At 41.6% G+C, this 21,036-nt stretch overlaps 1 protein-coding gene across 12 annotated transcripts in view; it reads right to left on the bottom strand.

The window, feature by feature from the left end:
* The window catches only part of DPF3 (double PHD fingers 3), a 168,943-nt gene that overhangs the window by 18,452 nt on the left and 129,455 nt on the right, over positions 1 to 21,036 (bottom strand). For 3 of the 12 annotated variants that reach the window (XR_010080546.1, XR_010080547.1, XR_010080548.1), the window contains 2 exons: positions 19,327 to 20,769; positions 14,629 to 14,654 (listed from right to left, as the gene is read on the bottom strand). The exons of 6 other annotated variants lie outside the window; for them this stretch is intronic. Coding sequence is in view for 1 of the 6 variants with exons in the window: in XM_063398677.1 (XP_063254747.1) it covers positions 14,575 to 14,654 (80 nt within the window). In the remaining 5 variants the exon portion in view is untranslated. Of the gene's footprint in view, positions 1 to 12,318; positions 14,655 to 19,326; positions 20,770 to 21,036 lie in introns of those variants that run through there. 3 more of the 12 variants (XR_010080551.1, XR_010080550.1, XM_063398677.1) reach the window with 3 other exon arrangements.

The following is a 21,036-nucleotide window of genomic DNA, read 5'->3' as shown; positions in this document are numbered from 1 at the left end:
GAAGGTCAGGTCCTGTTCACCACTTTGTCCCTTCATAGCCATTCCTGCTCTCTTCCAGTTATCAGTCTTGACTGTTTTGTTCCCCATTTGCTTCAAAAACACCTCTGCTGGTCTCCTCTGTGGCATCTCACATCAGTGGTCCCTCATCCTTGAAGTGATACATCCTACCTATATTGCAGAGCACTTCTTAAGAATCACACCACCACAAGCCTAAAAGAAATAGTCTTCTGTGGGCTGAGGATTCCTTAGAAAAATTAGGAATAGAGAGAGTGCCACAGTGATTTCTTTTTAGTAGCAATGCAGAATATTTTGCACGAACATACCAATCCATTCACTCAGTTAGGCTCTCTCTCCAAGTACTGTGATTACAAGAGTCAAGTCTGCGTAGCTGCAGGTTGCTCTCTGTTGGCCCAGGGCTTATATCATGTGTAAGGCAAAAGAATGTCTTTCTTCAGCCTGTAAGTCAGATACTCTTTCACATTAAGCAGAATTCCTTGTGGTACCATGACCCCAGCTTAATGTCATTGGAAAGACTATTTTTACTTATGCTGTCAGCATGGTGAGGCACTGTAGTATATGGCAAGCATGACATTAGATACTCAAAATATTAAAATTCTCTTTCCTTTCCTCCCTGGTTTCTCCTTCTTCATGATCTCTTTCTTTTCCTGCTACTTTTGTTCAAAACCTGATGCTTTACATGCTATGAGAAAATTCACACATCCAAGACTTCCTGAGGCAGTGTTAGTGAACACCATCCCTGCTCCATATCACAGAACTTCTTAGCATTCCTTTTGTGTCAGAGTACCTGAACACAAAGTCCTGTAAGCTGCATGTGGTAAGCTACTACAGGTAGATTAAAATTCCCTCCCCATCCCCCCCTAAAAAAACCCCAAAGCAACAAGAACAAAAAAAACCACCACAAAACAAACAACAAACAAACAAACAAACCAAAAACAAAAACCCAAAGGCTACTTCGGGGCAATTTTATTTTACACATAGAGCAGTCCAAAATGTGATTCAAGCTATGGACGCTGCACTAGCACAAAACCCAGATTGCTGAAAGTCTTCTTGCTATGTGTTTAAGATAGAGTCTTGTTTCACCTAATTGTGTGATGAACAGCACTTGCTGTGGCTAAGGTGTGCAGCAGAGTCTGCAGCTGAAAACTCAGTTAATAATTCAGGTGGTGGCTCCACCCTGGGAAACCCTGGATCACTCTCACAAGTTTGTATCAGCTCTGCAGATCTAATAGGGGGAGGAAGTAACACATATTTATGGTGTCACCGAAGTCAATAGACAGACCTCTAAAATACACTCTGGGAGCAGTTCTGTTGAAGGAGAAGGCAATATGTTAACACTGATGGTTTCTAATCTCCCATAACTATTCTCTACCTAAACTTTCGCTATGCTGCAATAGCTATAAACAACAGACAGAGACAATAAAACTTGCAGTGAGGTTTTCAACAGCTCATCCCTTTGTCTTAAAACAATATTTTAAAGTGTAGATCAGGTTTGAAAGCTCCCTCATCTTTGTCAAAATTCTCCTTTGGATCTGAACTTTGAGACTGAGACCATATTTTATAGTGACATCAGTGTTTCACATGCCACTGGCTTTAATTGTATGTTGTGCCCACCAGAGATCTGGTCAGGGGAGGTGAGCACATTCAGCGACTATTTCTTGTATCCTGCACCTGGTACAATTGCAGGCTAATGGGAAAGACAATTTTAACATAAATACCCTAAAAATATCTAAAAATCTCTTCTGCTTACAGTGGCTGTATAACACTGAAGACCAAAACTGACATTAAAGGGCAGCAGCAATCTGCTGCTTCCCAGCACTCTGTGACCAGTGAAGGCCTTAGAACGGCTCATTAGTGCTTTTTCAATAATGGATTCTGCATTGCAAGATTAATTGCAGCCATGTGCTCTGTCACACCCGCCACAGACTATTTAAGTTAACAATCCAATCAATAACCTTTTCCAAACAAAGGCAGAGATTATCTTGAGGAATAAAAAATAAGCAAATACTCTTCTTTTTAAACAAATGTGAAATTATTTATACAGAATAAAAGGAATTTTTATCCAGTTTCCAATTCTTTCCATTATCTTCACAGTGTAGTGGTGGGCTTTTTAATCAATAGTATGATGAAAACTCACAGGCCTCCCAGCTATATTGAATCAAATTTATTCCATAAACTTTCAGGTCTTTAAACAACTATAAATACATACTACAGATATAATGGCCTACGTCACAGGAGCTCCATCCAAATAATGGAGGTTTACATGCAAAGAAAATGCATTTCCTCCTGCTAAGATTGAATAAGGTTTGTTGTGGCCACTGCCATCATTAGACAGAATTATTACCATTACCTATACAAAAGAAGGGAAACTTGTAATTCTAATAAGTGATATGATTTTATGGTTATGATTTTAAAAGGCACCCCTCATCTGTCTGTCTAAGAAGGCACACTTACAGATACTCAGTGTCAACAACAGTCAGATTAGAAAAAGCCCTTAAAAACTCAGACTATCCAAGCACACTGCGGGGATTGGCTCTGCCAGAATCTCAGGGCTCAAGAAGCTGCAACTCAAGAAAAGGACCAAACATTCCTGAGGGATGAGGCTGGGGAGCTCTGGGCATTTTCCTGGCCCTTCCCATCTTGCAGCATGAAGGGGTTACACCGTAGAGACATATGCCTGTCTGCTCAGATGGAGGCACTCATGAACAGAAGCCTTCAAAAGTGTTCATGGGGTGAGGATCTGAGGCACCACCTGCCACACGATCTCTGTGATTTGGAGAAGCAGGAGTATTTCTTTACAGAAAAATATAACAGCTTTCCTGGCAGCCAGGACAGGGGTAGACCTTGGAGGCTGCAGGTGAAGAGCTCTTGTCTCACGCCCTTCAGTACAGGACCCTGCCGAATCCACCCTCTTAAGAAAAACACACAAAGAAACAAAAGAAAGTCTCATAGGCACCACATTGGGGTTTATTTTTATCAGACAGGAGAGGAAATATCACCACTGTGAATTTCTGTGTCCTGACTGAAGTGAGAAAACCTAGCTGTTTCTCCCAGTGGGTTCCAGCACTGCCAATTCTGCTAAAGAAGTGAGTCCAAAAGGACTCCGTGGTTTCACTGAATAGTCTGGTCGATCTGATTTGGTCAGAGACCAACTCTCTCTATTCTGTCACAATGTGCCAGTAATTGTGGAAGAATTAATGCCTTTAATAATTGATGTATCTCTGAAACCACTAAGCTGTAGAAGAGCTTATAGTTCCTATTATTTCATTTTCTGGCCCTACAGTTGCTCTGGCCAGCATGGACAGAGCGAAAACTGAGCCCACAGAAAGAGAAGGGGCACTCTGCTGCATTAGCAGCAGGACTGGTGGCCAGCTGCACTCTGGAGGTGGTGGTTTGCTCCTCAGTACTGCCAGTTCCAATGGAAGAACTTACATAAATTACAAGCAATTGCTCAAATATTTGGCACTGATACAAGAGAGCCCACTTTAATTGTTCACCCAAGGGACAAATAAAAGCCCTGTGTAAATGGTAGTGCTCCAGCCCCAGTTGGAGTTTGGCAGGTGTAACTGGGGAAAGCAGGACAGACCTGTGTGTGAAAGCAAGGCCAGGGATCTTGGGGAAGCTCTAAAATGGTGCTGTGTGGCAGGTAGCCCTTGCAGCTCACTCTCCTGCACTGCCCTGCTGTTCCTTTAGCCATGCAAACACCGAAGGGTACGGGGAGCAAAGGAGTGAGCTCCTGCCAGAAGACCCCTCATCTCCAGGCACTCTCCAGAAAATTTCATTGCCCGAGGAAAGTCCACCCACCAGCTCTACTCAAGCACAGCTTTGACTCTACAATGCTGCATAATTTCCTCTGAAACCATTTTAAGCATCAAGAGGATCAGCTGGGATAAGGAGCCTGGGCTACAGAGGGTACACAAAGAGCAAAGCTTGGCTCAGGCCACTCATGCATAAACAAAATGAAGTGTGCACAAATGTGTGTGCACAGCCCCACGTGCACCCAGGGAGATCAGCTGTGGACAGGGCTGTGTAACTCTGTCTGGCACAGGGTGGCACGAGGAACTAGGTGGGATTCAGGAGTGATCTCTGGAGCATGCAAAGGGACAAGCCAGGGCTGAGTTATTCTGGGCTTCCTAATGGTTTGTCGGTCAAATCACTCCCCACACACCATCCCCGTGGTAGCAGATGCCCCATTTCCTACAGGAAAACTGCTTGAGAAATGTTTTAGAACAGTTTTACTGCAATAGGTCTGTGTGTGCCTCTCCCTGAGTACGCCCCATCCTCAGCATGCACAATTCAGCCATACATATCTTAGCAGGGAGAAATGAAAATAAATAAATGAGAGATTTTTAAAGTCTCTAAAAACTGCCAACTTTGGCGCACACAAATCACTGCCCTGGGAGAACACCCTGATTTGGGCTGGTGATGCTGCAGCCAGGCCCTCTGCCCTGTGTTCAGGTTTGCCAGAGCAGGAATGAGCCCTGCCAGGGTTTCTGCTGCTGTGTGGGTGTCCCCTCCACCAGGCACACCTGCCCTTCCAAAACGGCCCGGGACAGGCTGAAATCTGCACCTCCATTTCGTATCTCCCAGGAGCTTGGACCAGGGCAGATCTGGGGCACGGGCCCGGCCCTCTGAAGCTGTGGGGACGCAGGCACACGGACACCCGCTGCCCTTCTCACTGCAAACACGCTGTGGTGACGCAGAACTGAGGTGCCAAACTGAGCCCTGAGCCTTTGTTACCTGGGGATCAGAAACAGTGCCCAGCCTTAAAGCCAAAGGAGATGCCACACGCTGCGATGTCTCCTCTCAAAACCAGACAGCACTCAGCTCCCTCTTCTTCCAGAATAGCCCCTATTAACCACCGTTGGCCGCCAGACAAAATGGCTATTTCTTGCCTAAGAAAACGAATGTGGGAGCACTCAAATAACCTTGTACTGAAGCATCAGCTTGTTAATGCGCTGGTAAGCCATGCCAGCGCTGTACAATTCCTGGGGGTGAATTAGGTCACGGTGACCTCCAGAGCAGGCACCGGGCTGCAGGGCCGCGTGCTGCATTATGGGTAACGATCTGCTAATTGCCAGCAGGCTCGGGCCGCTCACCAGCACCAACAGGCAGGAGCGCTGCCTGCAGGCACCGCGCCGGCTCCATATGCCGGGACACCGCTCCCAATAATGACGATAAACCCATTTATAGAACACGAACCGGACAGCAGGACAGGCACTGAATGCTAATGCTGCCCGGGCGGTGCGGCTCGCCGGGGTTGCTGCCGGAGACCCCCAGCAAAACCCCTGCGTGGAGAGGGGCTGGCTTTGCATTTGGTTACACAGTGAAGGGGGGGTGAGGTAGATGGAGATGAAAATGCAGGAGTGGGAGAAAGACTGCTTATCCAGGCAAGATGAATCACCACAACCTGGAAAGCCAACATCCCCTTTGCCCCGGGGACATTTTCGTTACCCTTCAACAAACTGCAGTGGAAAAAAACCTCCGGCACAGCTCCGACCTCGTCGCTATGCACTGCAGGCTCCCCAGCCAGGCCAGCTCACACACCACAGAGCTTTCAATCAACTGGCAGGCTCACTAAACCCTTTCAAAATGAGCAACCAAGCAAAAATACTTGGTCATAAACACTAAAAATAGGGATAGAGGATTGGGTTTTGTTTTGCTTTTTAACTTGGTGAAGCCAGCTCTTCCTAGTGCATTAAATCCACCTCCCTGGCAGCCCATTTAGAACATCTCCTCCCCCCTGGGAAAGCCAAAATCCCCAGCTATAATGAGAGGAGTGGGGTGGTATTTAAAATGCTAGGGAAATGGCAGCCTGAAAAGCCTTCTGCAAGCACAGTGCCTTTATTAAATCCCCTCATAAAACAAGATATCAGCACTGCCCCTCCTCCCTGTCTTTAACATGAACAAGGACTCTGCTACCTGCTTGAACCCACATTTGCTGTCCAAATACCTGGTCCTTCCCCAGTACCTCCGGTGTTAAACTGCCCCACTAACACAGCCACAAATGGCAGCACACCTGCAGCAATGCCCGGCGCTGCCCATGATATCAAGGCAGCATTTGAAAAGATTCCAGAGTTTTCACACTGGCCCAACAAAGGGTATCTGACCTGAGCCAGTGGCAGCAGTGGATGGGACACATTTCCCCAGAGCACTTCAACAGGGGCTTCTCCCTGGGATTCTGCAGGAGAGCACGACAAAGGTGATGTGCCATGACATGGACACCTCTTCTCTAAAAAGAGGCCATGCTCACCAGCCAGTCCAGAGGGCATCAAGACAACCCCACCGCACCACCACGGTCTTCCTCAAGCATCAAGGACTGTGGGGAGAACTTCAGGGGTGATTTCACCCATGCGTCACGGAACAGACATCTCATAAACACAACTGTCACTTTGAAACAGGATAAGCTGATCAATTTGGGGGAATGAAAGGGGGAAAAGAGAGAGTATTACTAATCTCTGGACTAACTTTCTAGGAAGGTTAAAGAATGACTCTAGAGTAATTCTCTGCCAGCACAGTTCCAGAAATTTCAAATCACATGGCAAACTCCAGAGAAATTATTTAAATGTCATCATTTTAATATTAAAGAAACTTAACTATGCAGAAGACACCATGCCATTGCATAGAGAGTGACCTCATTGCTCTTACATGAGGTAACCACATACCATCTAGGTAAAGACATTCAGCACATAATGGGTAAATGACTGATAATTGATGTGAACATGCTGAAAATGCAAGAGGTCTGTCTTTCTCACAGAAGCATAATTTACACTGGTGTTAATGTGACTGTATATTCAGACATAAGTACAACTGCCTCACTCAACACAAACAAGATCAATTTGGAGCAAGTTACTTCAGTCCCTTGTTGAGTTAAAGAATTCCTTTCAGCTGCCAAACAGGCAGTGATCCCCATGCACACTCTCCATTGTTTGTAATGCAGTGCCAGAAGCTGGAAAACAGATTTTTTTCCCTTCTCTGTCAGTTAAAGCCCCTGTTTGGTTGGGAATTTTTAAGTGACAATAGAGGTTTCATCAAGGCAGCCAGTTTCTCTTCCTCACCGAACTCCCAGCAACACAATATCTAGAAGGAAGTAAGTGCTATAACCACATGCTGAAAAGCATCAGTCTGAGCAGGGTAGGAGGGAGTGAAATGTCTTTGTTTACTCTCTAAAAAATGCAGTTTGAAGGTGATCTAAGCATCTGAGTGAAGGAGTGAATTTGAACAAAGTAGTTTCAGTCAAAAGTAAGCAGGAGGGAAGAAAGCATTAAGAGGTGCCAGGGCGAAAGACTGATTTTCAGAAAGGTTGAGACATTTTGTACCAGTGTCTCACAAATAAGAAGCTGGACTTTCATTTTGGAGCAGTACCTTGCTTCAAAAGTGAACTCAAGGGAATTGTTTTTAAGAAAGAGGAAAAAATAGTCACAAATGAAATGTTTCATTCAAGCCTGTGCCCAGCTGGCAGTGGGAAAGGGTCATTTCATTGAGAATGAGAGATTGCGTTTCATTTTGAATCAAACCAAAATCTTTTATCCCCACCATAGTATTTTTCAGTTCAGTTGTTTCAATGGCCTTTTTGAGTAAATGTCCAACAAAATGCTGCCAGAGATTAAAACAGTAGGATTTTTTTTTCTTCAGTGGAAAACCACCCGATTAAAATCCATGATCTCTTTTCTTAGAGCTCACCAGACCTTCCACCCCAGATCAGTCAAGTCAAAGTCCTGGCCATTCTTTAACCTGTAACAAGTGAGTAGTGCTCCTTTAACCTATACAACCAATAACTCACAGCAACTAAATACCTCTTCAGACTAAACAAGAAATCAGCTAGTTCCATGGCAGTGGACACTAATGTCCCTCATTAAAGAGTTCACTAGTCTTGCTATTTTTCAGCACCAAAGGAATCATTTAACAAAGCCTATACAAAAGTAGAATATTATTGTATTTAATTAAAGAAAATGACCTTCCACAGTACCACAACAATCTGTGACGCTTCTGACCCTGCTTTTAACTGGCTGCTCCACTGGCCAGCAGAACTGTTGGTCAGGGGTTCTGTTAATGGCCAGAAAGTTGGGAAATCCTCTCCTATAGGTTGGTCTGACCAGACTCTGGGTACTCCAAATCCTTTCACTTTTAAGAGTTGTTGAGGATGTTCATCACCTGCAATGTTCACTTGTTAGGTGGGATCCCACCACCCACAAGATGTCTGGCAATTCTCAATGATAGCTGCACTGAGCCTAATGGAGACTAATTCTTCTTCACGTATTTCCAGACCCGTAAATCTGTAAACAGTCACAGAGGAATATAATGGCTGCAGATGTCTTTAGGAAATTCATCTGTGTTCTTCCAACTCTCTAAGTAATTGTAAAGTCTCACCCTTAATGGAAGTCAGGAAAGGGTCTTGGAGAGCTAGTTAATGAAGAGGCTGCAAGGGAAATGAAGCCCCTAGGCCAGGGAAGGTCCTTTTCTCCAGATGAAGGAATACATAACTCTGGACTATCTGCATGCTTGAACAGTACAACAGCAAATTCAACCTAGAGAGAGTTTGTGGACAGTTAAAAACTATCCTAAGCCCCCAGGCTGATGGACGCATTCAGAGACACAGTCAATATAGAAAGATCTGAGAAGTCCTGGAACTTTCTCTTTAAGAATCCAAAGTCCAGATATTCCAGCAGTGGATGAGACTTCTGACCCAGAATTCGTTGTACTGTAAAACAAGTTGTTGAGCCTGGGGAAAGGGCTGGAAAGACTTTAGTGCTGTTTAACATATTTAAGCCACTCCCAGCAGAGCACTGATGTGAAGCAACTATGATTTGTACCAACAGGGGAAAATTAATTTCTTGAACATAGACTTAAAACCATTCCATGCAAACTCTACTGCACAAAGTGCTACATGAATTTGAAAGCTGTGTCACACTGGTTAACACTAAAATAAAAATACTCCTTTAGTGACAGGACAGCTTTCCCCTATTTCCCATCCAATGACTTCCTCTCACCTTGGGGAGTTGGCCTCAATACTGATTCCTAAAATCGTTATATGAAGAATTTAATGGCTCTTGGCTATGGAAAGAAATACAAAATAGCAAGCTAAGTCTGCAGCAATGCTTGACATAACTATCTCCAGCATTACTTAAAATCTCTATTCTCTTTCAGAAAAGGAGGCTGTATATGAAAATTTGGTCATCTTCATTTACTTCCTGCAGTCCACAATGAAGTCACTGACATGAGGACACTTAACAGCAAAGACTGAAGAAATGTAATGGGAAGAGGGCTCAGTCCAAGTAAAAAATTACTCTTAACACCATGCAAACAGATATAAACTAGGTTTTACAGAGAATTGTTTATGGAAGATGAGCAGCACTAAGTAATTAAACCCCACTCCAAAAAAACCCAAACCACTCAGTTTTAAGACATTGAAGGGAGGCTATGCCTGTTCCTACTCAAGAGGTACCATCCATCAGCTGAGTTGCCAAAAAAGAAGTACCCTCTGCAAGCTCTCCCACACAGGCAGCAGAAGTTTCAAGAGCTTCAGCTCACTGCCCAGCTTCAGTGTTCAAATCATGTTGCATTTTCCTTAGCAGTGCCATGGTTGGCTTGTAGATCATTCGAAGTTACCACAGCTGCTTAGGCAACATTAAGCAAACCTGTTTCTAATTATGGATGGCAATATTAGCTACAACACTCTGCTCCAGAAATCTGTGCTTTCGTGAAAGTAGTAAATGCCATCCTTCTCCCACCATGGTTCACCCCCTCATAGAATCATGAAGAATTACAGGCTGCAAAGACAAAACATCTTGAAATAACAGATGTGATAGTAGAAGTTTCTAACACACACTGCAAGAGCATTTGTTGAAACAGCAGAAAATGTAGTTAGGTCTTCAAAAATTAACTGGTGAGGTGCCACAGATGGATGGCTCTCATGTAATTAAAATCAAAGTTAGGGCTTAACTGTGGTACATGTCCAGCTTTAGTGCAGCAAACAAAATACAATCTCTATACAATAATTTCCAAGGGATAATGGAGGTCTTAAAAACATCAAGCCACAATTTGGACACACCCAGCCAAACTAAAGGCAGTAGTCATTGCTTATTTGCTCTGCTACGCATGCCTTATGTAGTTGAGGTCTTATTCATCCCTCTTCAACACCAGGGATAGGATGGGGTACAGAGAAGTCTATGTCATTGCTAATGAGAATTAAAATCTTGGGTTTAGAGAGAAAGTGTTATGAGTTTTCTTTATCATCTATAGGCTGATGGATTTAAATACAAGTAGGGCTCACAAATCCAAGATGCAAATTTAATCAGATTTTTTTTTCTGATTGAGGCAAAATGTGGAATAAATATTAAACCAGTGTGTTATTCTTGTTCAGGCCAAAGCAAATTAGCTGATGCTGTTTTCACTCTACCCAGAGAAAACAGGATTCCAGCTCTCAGCCTTGCCAGCCTTCAGCTCAGTCTCAGTCCAGGGAAACACAGCTTTGGGGGCACCCATTAACTGCTGCAGTGCTGAAAGACACTTTTAGTCCCTCCAGCTGCCATCCCTCACTCTCACTGGCAAGAGCCATTCTCCAAACAGGAAAATAAAATCTATTTATATCAGCATAAATCTGTTCAGGGGTTTATCTGTTCAGATAATTTCTGCAAAAGTAAATTTTTTCTTTAACATTTCTAATTCCAGGCCTGTGGCTTAAAAACAAAAGAAAAAGAAAAAAGAAAAGAAAAAAAAAAGGCACAAAAATATTCAAAGTAATAAGACCTATGTAGAGACATTCCTTGGAGTCTGGCAGTCTGTAACAACAGCTCTGTTGTACTGGGGAGGATCCCATTTGTCTAAACAAGGTGTCAACAGATATCCATAAAGACCAATTTTAACATACACGTTCACTCCTGGCTGCCTTAGCAGAAATGTCTCACTGCACTCTGCATCATCACAATGAGGACAATGAAAATGGCAGTGGATATTAGAATGGGACATGACCTAGTGCACTGTCCATCCTTCCGTCCTTCCTCTTGTCAGTATTCAGCTTTGCCCTCAGTCCAACCTCTGTCTAGGTCTCTCTGTCCTCTCCAGCAGAACAGGAGCTCAAGAGGAGCTCAGAGAAGAACAGAAACAGCAGCACTGACCAGGAGCCATCACAAACCCTCCCGTCCTTTCTCCGCTTTCACGTAGGAAAAGATTACCTGCCCCTACAAAATCCTTGCAAAAAAGAAGTTCTCTAAGCCTGCAACTCAGACAGTTGTAGGAATATCTGAGATCAAATGACAAAGAGAAAATGGAAGAATTTAGGAGGGGCTGTAAAAGCAGCAATTCGATCCCTCTGTGTGCACTCTATCACAGCTGCCTTCTCAGCTCAGAGATAGTTGGCACCTGCCCCACCTTTTCAGCTGCTTCTGGTGCATAGTGCACAACAAGTGAAAAGGAAGGAAAGACCCTTTTAGCCACGGAATGGCTGAGGACAATCCACTAAGGAATCCATGAGCTGCTCTATCAGATCCCAAACAGGTTGCAAAGAGCCACAGTGACAGCAAAGGTAGCTGAAATTGCCTTTTTGTTTCCTTCTTCCTCCAATGAATTGGCCAAAGGCCTTGCACAAGTAAAGATAAGGTCTGAAGGCAAGCAGTGAAGTTTTCAAGTTGTGTTGACCCAAAGAAAAGAGCAGAAAACCAAAACACTAATGGAAATTGAAATTACAACTGAGAAAAATAAAAATTTATAGGGAAAGGCTATAAAAGAAGAACAAGAATAGTTAGTTATCTGCCACAAGGACACACAGTCTATCACACAGATGTTAAGAATCAGGCAGGTAGGAGCCCATCTGTATAAGCCAGCTTTATAAAAAATAACACATTAGGGAAGAGGTCACACACAGAGTTTCCTAAAAAGATAGCATCTAATCTGAAACAATGTCTCCTCTTTCTCTTTTCATTCTACACAGCCATATCATTAATCTAGTACATGTAGAGGGAAAGGGAAGGTTCATGCCAGCACTGTGAAATGCAAAAGGGACCACAGCTTCCAGTTACTCCAGTGAGTGCACTGGAAACAGCATATGTAGGGGCAGGACTGCTTAAGGCAATGTCACTGAAATCTATGCAAACAGCTATCATATAGCTTAGGCTCCACCTTTGACTGCAAACTACCTTAATGCAACTCTACTAATCTCATGAAGAAGGCTATTAAAATCCAAACACGTAAGATCCTCTATTATCACCAAATGATAGAAAACACTCTTATAATGAGTCCTGTACAGAAGCACTTTTTTATTTCCTGCCTACCTTCACTATAGCAAGCAACAGGACCATTTTCTGCAGTCAAATGAATGGAGAAGAGAAAGTAAAGGAGAAAAATTAAGATCATTCTTGGTTAATGTCATGGTTATTAGGAAATACAAAACAAAATCCGGGGGAAAAGTCATAATTTACAAAATGGAAAAGGGAAACAAAATCAATAGAGGAGGAAGTTTTATTTTAAGCTTCAAAGAGAGTATTATAAACAATGGAGAGCTTAGAAAAGTAAATGTACATATATGTTACTCAACAGTGTCTTTTTAAAAGAAGATTATTGGCACTAAAAATGACTTTTTGGAATTGCTTTGGGAAAGTAGTATTTACAGAGGAATATACAGTAGGGATGCTGGAAGCAGAACTTTTATTTGGAAGGAATATTACACAAACGAAACACAGACCCTACAGTTTTCAAATCTTCATTACAGTTGTGCGTCTCATATTTTGATGAAATGAAAACTCTTTTTTTTTTTTTTTTCTCTAGAGGCAGTTTTCTCTGGAGGCAAGTTTAGAAACTTGCATAACTTGCTTAGAAACTTGCATTTAGAAAGTTGTTTAGAAACAACATAAACAAAGTAAACCCATCCTGCTAAAGAGCCCAATTAGGACACAAATTGTCATTTAATTTAGTTGGAGCACTACCTTACATGATTATTTTTGACTTTATGTTTTAATCTGGGAAGAAGTGGGAGGAGGGAAAGGGAGAAGAGTAAAAAATCTGCTGCTACTGACACATGGAAACCTCTCAATGAGGTAAGTTGGTGTTCTAGGTGTGCAGGAAACACAACACAGTATCAGGTTTTCTGTCAGCTTCACCTAGTTAACATGCATTTTTGTAGACATAGTTTTTTCGTTCTGAAAGCCAACGTAAGCCACATTAACAAAACTACTTTGTGTCTGCCTATACCCTGAGGGTCAGTCCCAATAATTGTTGGTGTGGCTTGCCCTCAGTTTGCTTTTTCTGTGTGACAGGGGTGCCAGACAGAGCCAAGTCCACTACTCTTCTCTGAGGACACAAGGCTATCCTGCATCCCTACAGGACTGCATCACACATGACCCTGAACAGACCTGTGCTATCCACTGCGAGCACATCTGGCAGCCAACAAAACCCTCTGGAGCTTGTATAAAGAAGAACACCTTTTCCACTGGAAAAATGCCTAACAACTCACAATTTGGGATGTGGCCATCCCTCCCCGCTGCCTCACAGGACACCTTAGGATTGCAGCTGTGGGAATTTGTATTTTTCTCCTGCACAGTAACCCCTGCTGCTTATTGGAGACATGTGGCTGCACCTGTATGTTTTTCAAAGTCCTCTACCACTTCAGAAAGTGCTGAAGTACACAAGTTTTCTACACATGAAGTCATCCTTGACAGCAAGATCCATGCCAAGGGCACCTAACATTTAGATACTTCCCTTACAACCAACTCACAATCAGCTGTGGAACTACCAAAGCAAAAAATAATACAAAAATGAACAGAGTTGTTTTCAGTTTTTAGACCCCTCTTTCAGCAGTAGTATTTCACAGAGTTGCTCAAGAGCGAACCTCTTTTACCATGCAGAAGAGACACATCAATCCTACTGGGAGAAGACAGTCCTTTGAAATGGACACAAAATCTGGTAACAAGCAAATTCAACCACTGAGCCTGGCCTTCGCTACTCCAACAGTTTTTGTTCAGATTTGTGCCTAATGCAGTACAGCAAAATAAGTTTGAAGCATCTAACAGAATATTAAGGAGAAAATAAACCAGAACAATCTTCACTTACCACATCCAATTTTCAAAACACAAAGATACTCAGCACATGTATGAATGGCTTCTTTAAAGTAATAGAGAGAGCAGAGTTGAACTTTATTTTCATTATTTAAAAAAAGTTTTTTCTTTAAAGTAAATATTCAGTCTTTATTTTACAGTAAGTGCTTTTTAAAATTTCATGTCTTCACAAAATTTTATTTAAAATTTGAAGTAAAATGTATTTCAAACAAAAATACTGTGCAACTTTAGCACTTCTTTTTTAAATATCGAAATAAATAAAATAGTTGTCTTTTTCAGTTTGTTTGTTTTTCAGTCAGTTCTACTGTAGATCAATTCCAGTCTGACCTGGGTTCATACACACACTTAAAAGACAGTGAAATCAAGACTTCAAAAAACTTCTTTGTATTGCACCAGCTTAGGGCATCCCCAGAACTTCTCTCAACAGTTGGCAGCCAACTTCTCACAGTCCAGGCTCCTGTGCCAGATGGAACTCGGGTGTGGAAGAGTCAGGGCAAGGAAAGAAGTATCAAAGCATCCTGGCTTCTCTCGGTCTTCTTCTGAAATGTCTTGCTTGAAGGCTGCTGGAATCCACGAGGGCAGGGCTGACTGCAGAGGGAAAGGCAATACAAAGTAAAACTAAACAAACACAAGCAGACAAAAAAAGCACGTGTTCAGAAAAAACAACAGGAACAGCACAAACCAAACTTTCAACACTGTTTGCATTCTAGTTCCTTGAAAATATAGCTCAAAAGACTCAGTTTCAACTGACAGTGGAAGCCAGAAATGAACACAAAGCAAACAGGATAAGAAAAAGCATATCGAAAAGAAAGGCACTGAACACTGTTGATCTTTCTTATTGGGAATATTATTAGATAACCTTCATCATTCAGCTTAGATAGCTGTCTCTTCAGTAGAGGTTAAGACCTTTCCTTATGAAATCCTGCTCTAATTACCTTGCTCTATTGCTAATTATTTGTAGGGAGCCACAAGCATATACAGCATGGCACAAAAGGCATTTTCAGAAGTCTAAACGATGCACATGGGGTGGCAGCAATGCAATAACTTCTGGAAAGAATGAAAGATTGCATTTTCCATTGCATTTATTCCATGAATTGACTAAATTACATACAGCTAAGATCCTCAGCAGGATTAGATAGCAAATAAAATGATCTCTTTATTTCCACAAAATGCAAGTGCTTCTTCCCATATCTTCCCACATCTCTCATGTCAGTTCTAGACTACACGAAGGTCCACAATCTTAGGAGTTGCCAGAGACCAAAAGAGTAAGTCAAAGATATGAGCTGGCAGCATCTACTTAACAGAGCTATCAGGCCTGGAAATCCCAAGAGCTGGGTTTTTTTTTCTAAATGTTATTGCAACTTGTCTTCTCCAAATTGGCAACTTAGCATTCATGGAAATACAGACAGGGATATCAAAATAGTTCTGACTCTGTTTCAGTATTCTATGTTACTTATACAGGTTGGGGTTTTTTCTACTGGTAGATATCTGGCAAAGAGAACAAAGATTGGTAGGGTTTATTGTAATGGCTTAGTCAGCAAAAACTCAGCTGAACATCCCAGTTGAATTCCTGCACTGTGAGGTTTGTCAAAACAACCCCATGTAAGCATGAACTCAAGCATGTGCCTCATACTTTACTTATAGCTACAAATTCCATATAAATAAGAAAAAAAAAAGGAGAATGTGAAATGAGTGTTTATTGGAAACAACTACATATGTTGCAGCACAAAACACACTGGGCAGATTTTGCAGTTTTTATAATAGGATGACTCCCCATGGGGTCAATACAATGTTTGCTTGAGGATTTGATTGAGTAAAACTGCTTGCCATGGGGAAGAGGCAAATTGCATTAAGAACCAGGCTTTGAAAACTCCATGGTTTTAGGGTATTTGAACTATTATTTTAAGGCCCATCTCGAAATATCATTGCAAGAATTAACCAAAGAAAGGCAAAGTGGGCAGGAGAGAACACAGTGGTGCCCCAGCGCTGCCCAGACTCTGACTCTCTGGGTGCAGTTCTTGTTTGCTCCGTGCATCAGCAGGCAGCAAACTGAGTCTCTGTCTTCAATCAAGAGCCTAAGCTGAGGTCTGTAAAATGGCAAACTGGAACTCAAAATGAATAACTAAAGTAAAAGCTCAAAGGCAAAACAATGCGGGGAGGGGTCTCTAATAACATATTCTGCTGAAACAAATGCCCATTTCCAAGCTTGTCTACACCATACCAGTAAGCATATTAAGGTTTCATTCAATAAAAGCAATAGCTAAGAAAGCCCAGTGGTAATCCTTCTGAAGTCAGTGGTAAAGTTCTCTCTGGCCCTGTTTCAGCAGCTAGTCTTATCATTTATGACCTTACCACATACATACGCTATTATCCCAAGCACCATTACATATTCAAGAAAAAATATCCATCCCACAAAACTGGGGGGTGTCTGGGTGAAGGGAAGAGATGCAGAGTGAAGCAAGTCAGATTTCAGTTTCATTCCTCTTCCACCATATGCCTGGTTCTCCTTTTACTTTTTAACTTCTATGCCAGAAGCCTGTATTTGCTTAAAATTTTCTCAATGTGTATTATTGTGCTTGACATTTTATACTGTTTTTATGAAAAAGCTGAGGTTCATCTCTGCTAAAATTTCAACTAATTAAATGCCTCAAAAGGGAATAGGCTAAGGGTCAGTGCCCACTCCATGTAGCCTTTCTTCTCCCTTATCAGCTGCTTCAGCAGCATGCCACTTCCTTTATTTTCCTGCTCCCATCTATGAATCAGAGTTAGCAGAGGACGACTACAGAAACTGTGTGTGTTTTCTAAGTTCCTTTAGTATGGAGCAGTGCAAAGGTGCCTGAGTAGACAGCTTATATGATTAAACACAGAAAAATCTGCATTAAGGACCTGAAATGAAACACCCCTTTATTCACATTTCACATTGGGGTTATCTTATTTTGGTACATGGTTTGTTGGGAGCATGTGTTTCAGGAGAATCTTTGGACAGCCTTGTGCCAGCCTTCCTGTAATAAGAAGGACATCTTTGGAGGAGAACTGGAATAGCCAGGGTTGTGATTAGTTGAAGGGCTACACCTTTGAAGAATTTATGAAATACAGGAAGTTTCACTGAACTACAGTAATCACTGGGGAATAAAAAGCATCACATTTCTTTCTGATTTCAAAGATAAATTTTCAGTTACAATGCAAAATTCACACTGCAAACTTTTTTTATGCCTCCCTAGTTTGGTTTGGGACCTATATGCCCTTTAACATACAATTGATACTGTGCAGTTCTCTCATTTCTGAACTAGTTATGCTAGCGTCAGAGTCTTTTTTTTTTTTAATTGCACTTATGAAACCTTCTCCTATATATTTTCTGCCTCATTAACATTGTCATCTTCCCCTCATGAGAGGGTCATGTGTGGCAGCCCCTTTGCTTTGCTTTCATGTTCCTTCAACTTTGGAGCTACCAACCTTCTTTCCCTGTTCCCAGCCTTCACTCCAGCACTACATATCCTGAGAATATTTCATTTCCATATCATCACTCCATGCAATATTCACCATTAACACTACAGCCTAGCTTAAACAAGTACTCTGTTAGCTTCCAACTCCACATCCTAATTTCCTCACTATGATCAATGCCTTCCTATGGTCACTACCACACTGCTCAGCCTGCTGGACTAAAATCATGTTGGTTATCTCGATCTCATAAGGCATCTTGAGGAATCCAAGAACTAATCCCACTCCATAAAAGTTAATTAATTTTACCTTGCTTGGTCTCTCAGGACTATATTGAACAAGTGAGCATAAATATACTCCTTAATGACATAAATAACTGTGAGGATATTTTCTATGCTATCTGTAATAAATGTCAGCTGGCAATCTGTATGCACTTCATGAGCTGTTGTGGCTTCATTCTGAGGGTACTGTGCGACCCAGTTGTCACAAGGATGGGTGGTTTGGTTGCGAAAGGATTAAGACTGTATGCATTGTTATAGTAACTGCATTTGTGAAACTAAGTCAAGGCTTAATGAATTATGGGCATCTGATTATTATTTGTATTCCAAAAGAGCCCAGAGCGCACTAGGCATGGTTCACAAAAGACAATGTTAAGGACTCCATTTGGAAAAACTCCATTTAGAGTATGCTTGTTCTGCAGTTTACACAGTGATGGGAGTTCTTCAGAAAGATGTTCTTGGGTAGGTTTCAGCTACCTAATTCAGGTGCTGCAAGGACTGAGCTTTAATAAATACAGAAGAGTAGCAAAACATTCTCTATTTATCTTGCACTATTTCAGAGGGAAAAAAGGGACTGGTTGTGGAAGAAATGAATGTTTTTATCAGTTAAAGTACACTTCTCATTGACAGCATTATGTCAAAATATAATTTATTTTACACTAGATTGATTATAGTAAATCAAGAAAAACATAATAGCATCAGAAAAGAATTATCAAAATGGGGAAAGCTCAAACAAGCTCTCTCCTGGCAGGTGTGCATGGCTCTGGCATGCCCTGTCCTTTGGTATACACATACAGAGGTATTTGTAATGTTTTTTAACAGCATCCTGAAGGCAGATTATTCATGTAATCTAGACATCAGTTAGCTTATGTTTTGGATGTATGCCTGTATACCTAAGAGCAGAATTTGGCCACTGCTCATCCCATGTCTAAAGAGACCAATAAAAAAGTCAAGAGACTGCATTGTTTCTCTTTTTTCTTCAAGGTTCGAAGGTGGAGAAAGGAGTTGAAATTGCTCTCACAGACAGACTACCCTAGCAAAGAAGCAGTAAAAATGGAGTCCACTTGGTCTGGCTTCTTTCATTGTACATATCCAAATTATTTATTGCAAGGCTAAGACTTCTACTCTGGTATCAATAACACACACCTACAGTTTAAGGATTAGGCACTATCCAGAGAAATGTCTCTTTAGCTTTTGCTCTAAATCAGGTCATGATTTCACCCTGTTTGCATTATGTACATCAGTAAAAATAGATCTTTAGAACTTAACCTTGTCCCTGCTCCAGGGAAATTTTTGCCTGCACTAGGACAGCAAAACATAACTACACACTGACTCCTTTTGCATCACTTCTGACTGTACACAAGTCTGGATCCTGCTCTCACAAAACTTCCATTAGTTTCACCACGGGCATGAATGTGGCACATACTTTTAATACAATCAAATCCATGAGACTTGCTGCTACAACAAAGCTCAGTCAGGGGTCTGCTGAAAGCCAGGGCAAGAAATTTCACAATTGAGTGAAAGACATTTCAGCTCGGACATACCTTTCAAATCCTGCTGCATGTTTCCTCCTCTCTGGGAAAGTCGCTGGGAAGGGAGTCACTCTCTTCTCCATTGCCCTTGGAACTTTAATTAGTATTGCTTTGGTTTATTTCAAAAGAAGCTATTAAAAAGCAAATAAAGTGTCTCATGAGACACTACAGAGAGAAAAAACAGGGCAACACAGGAAAAAATGCTGTGAATTGAAATTTAAAAATAGAAAGAAAAGTATAGGTGAGGTATTTTTCCATGTCATTTCTTCCAGGATTCTGCTCTTCCTTTTGTTTTGTCTGTGATGTCTATGACTTGCCATTCATATTCCATCCCTCTGCTTGGAAATTGCTGTCCATCAAGTGAAAGGTGAAGGAAAAGAAAAAAAAAAAAAAAAAGTAGAACTTTGTGGGAAAGACATGAAAGGGTGCAGGCAGGAGGAGATCTATTGAGTGTAAAGGTGTCCAAAGGAGATGGAAATGTGTTCCCCAAGGCCGTGGTCTTCAATGGTGCTGCTTGTATTTTCAGGCTGTAGCGTAGCAGATGTATGAGAAGAGCCAGACTTCACATGCTAGAGTAAGTGCAAAATCTCAAAATGCAGAAGCCATCACATCAAGGGTTTCCTTGTCCCCTGATAAAGTCCGCCCACAGTGGTTCTCTAAAAACAGTTCTATTATTAAGTAGACATCCATTGCTTTTTTGTTGTTTTTTTTTTCTATTTTATTTAAAAAGTAGTTTTTCTAATAATACATAGAATATATAAATAATAATAATAATTAAAAAAAACTATTTGGGTTTGCTTTCTGTTTTCCAACCCATCTGTATTTTTTGTGGTTTGCTGATATATATATTAAAAGACAAGAAAATCAACTCTGCTCACTATTAAAAAAAATATTAAATCCACTTTTTATGTTTCCAAAGAGAAAGAGAAGGAGGAGAGGTGGGATAAATCCAAACTAAAATTAAAAAACAAAAACAACAACAACAACAACAAAAAAAAACCAAACAAAAAACCCCAAACAAAATAGGAAAATCAAAAACCTTCTGTCTCTTCAAAGTAGTTGTCAAGAGCTTTAAATGCTTGTGCTTTCAGTGTACACCCCACAGGGAAAACATAACAAAAATAACAAAAAAAAGGGAGGAGAAAAAAAAATCAACCAAAAACCCAAGAGGACCTAAAATTTAGAAAAAAAGAAAAAGGTAATAATAATCTTAGTAGTGAAAAGGACAGCTCAGAGTTTCTGTGTCATTTTAGTTATTTTAGCAGCCGCCCTTTTTGTCTGCAGAGGGAGACCTGCCACCACAGCCACCTCCTCGGCTCGAGAGAGGCTCTTCTGCATCATCCTCGTCAAAGCCATGAAAGGTCGAGGTGTCGCTTTCTGACGTGGAACCGAACAAGTCCTCCGTAGTGCGTGCTGGCGCTGCTTCGTCCCTCCTGCCTTCTCTTCCCAAATGAGCTGACATGTATGATGAATATATCAGCACATGGGTTAAGCAACAGGCATCATCATCATCATTTTTTTCATCATTTGCCTTATCATTAAACAAGTCACACTATCAGGTTCATAGGTGTGTGCTTGTATGTGCCCGCGCACCCCAACAACATAGCATAGGTAGAACTGCAGTAAGAAAAATATCAAAGGATCAGTTTCTCTTTCCAAGAAAAAAAATCTACAAACACCACAGGTGCCCACAGCTACAGCAGCGAAAGGGTTAATCATGTT

Source organism: Prinia subflava, chromosome 5 (genome assembly GCF_021018805.1).
Source record: "Prinia subflava isolate CZ2003 ecotype Zambia chromosome 5, Cam_Psub_1.2, whole genome shotgun sequence".
In the NCBI taxonomy this organism is placed as follows: Eukaryota; Metazoa; Chordata; class Aves; order Passeriformes; family Cisticolidae; genus Prinia; species Prinia subflava.
The sequence above is the reverse complement of the archived record's forward strand: the minus strand, read 5'-3'. Positions and strand labels throughout refer to the sequence as shown.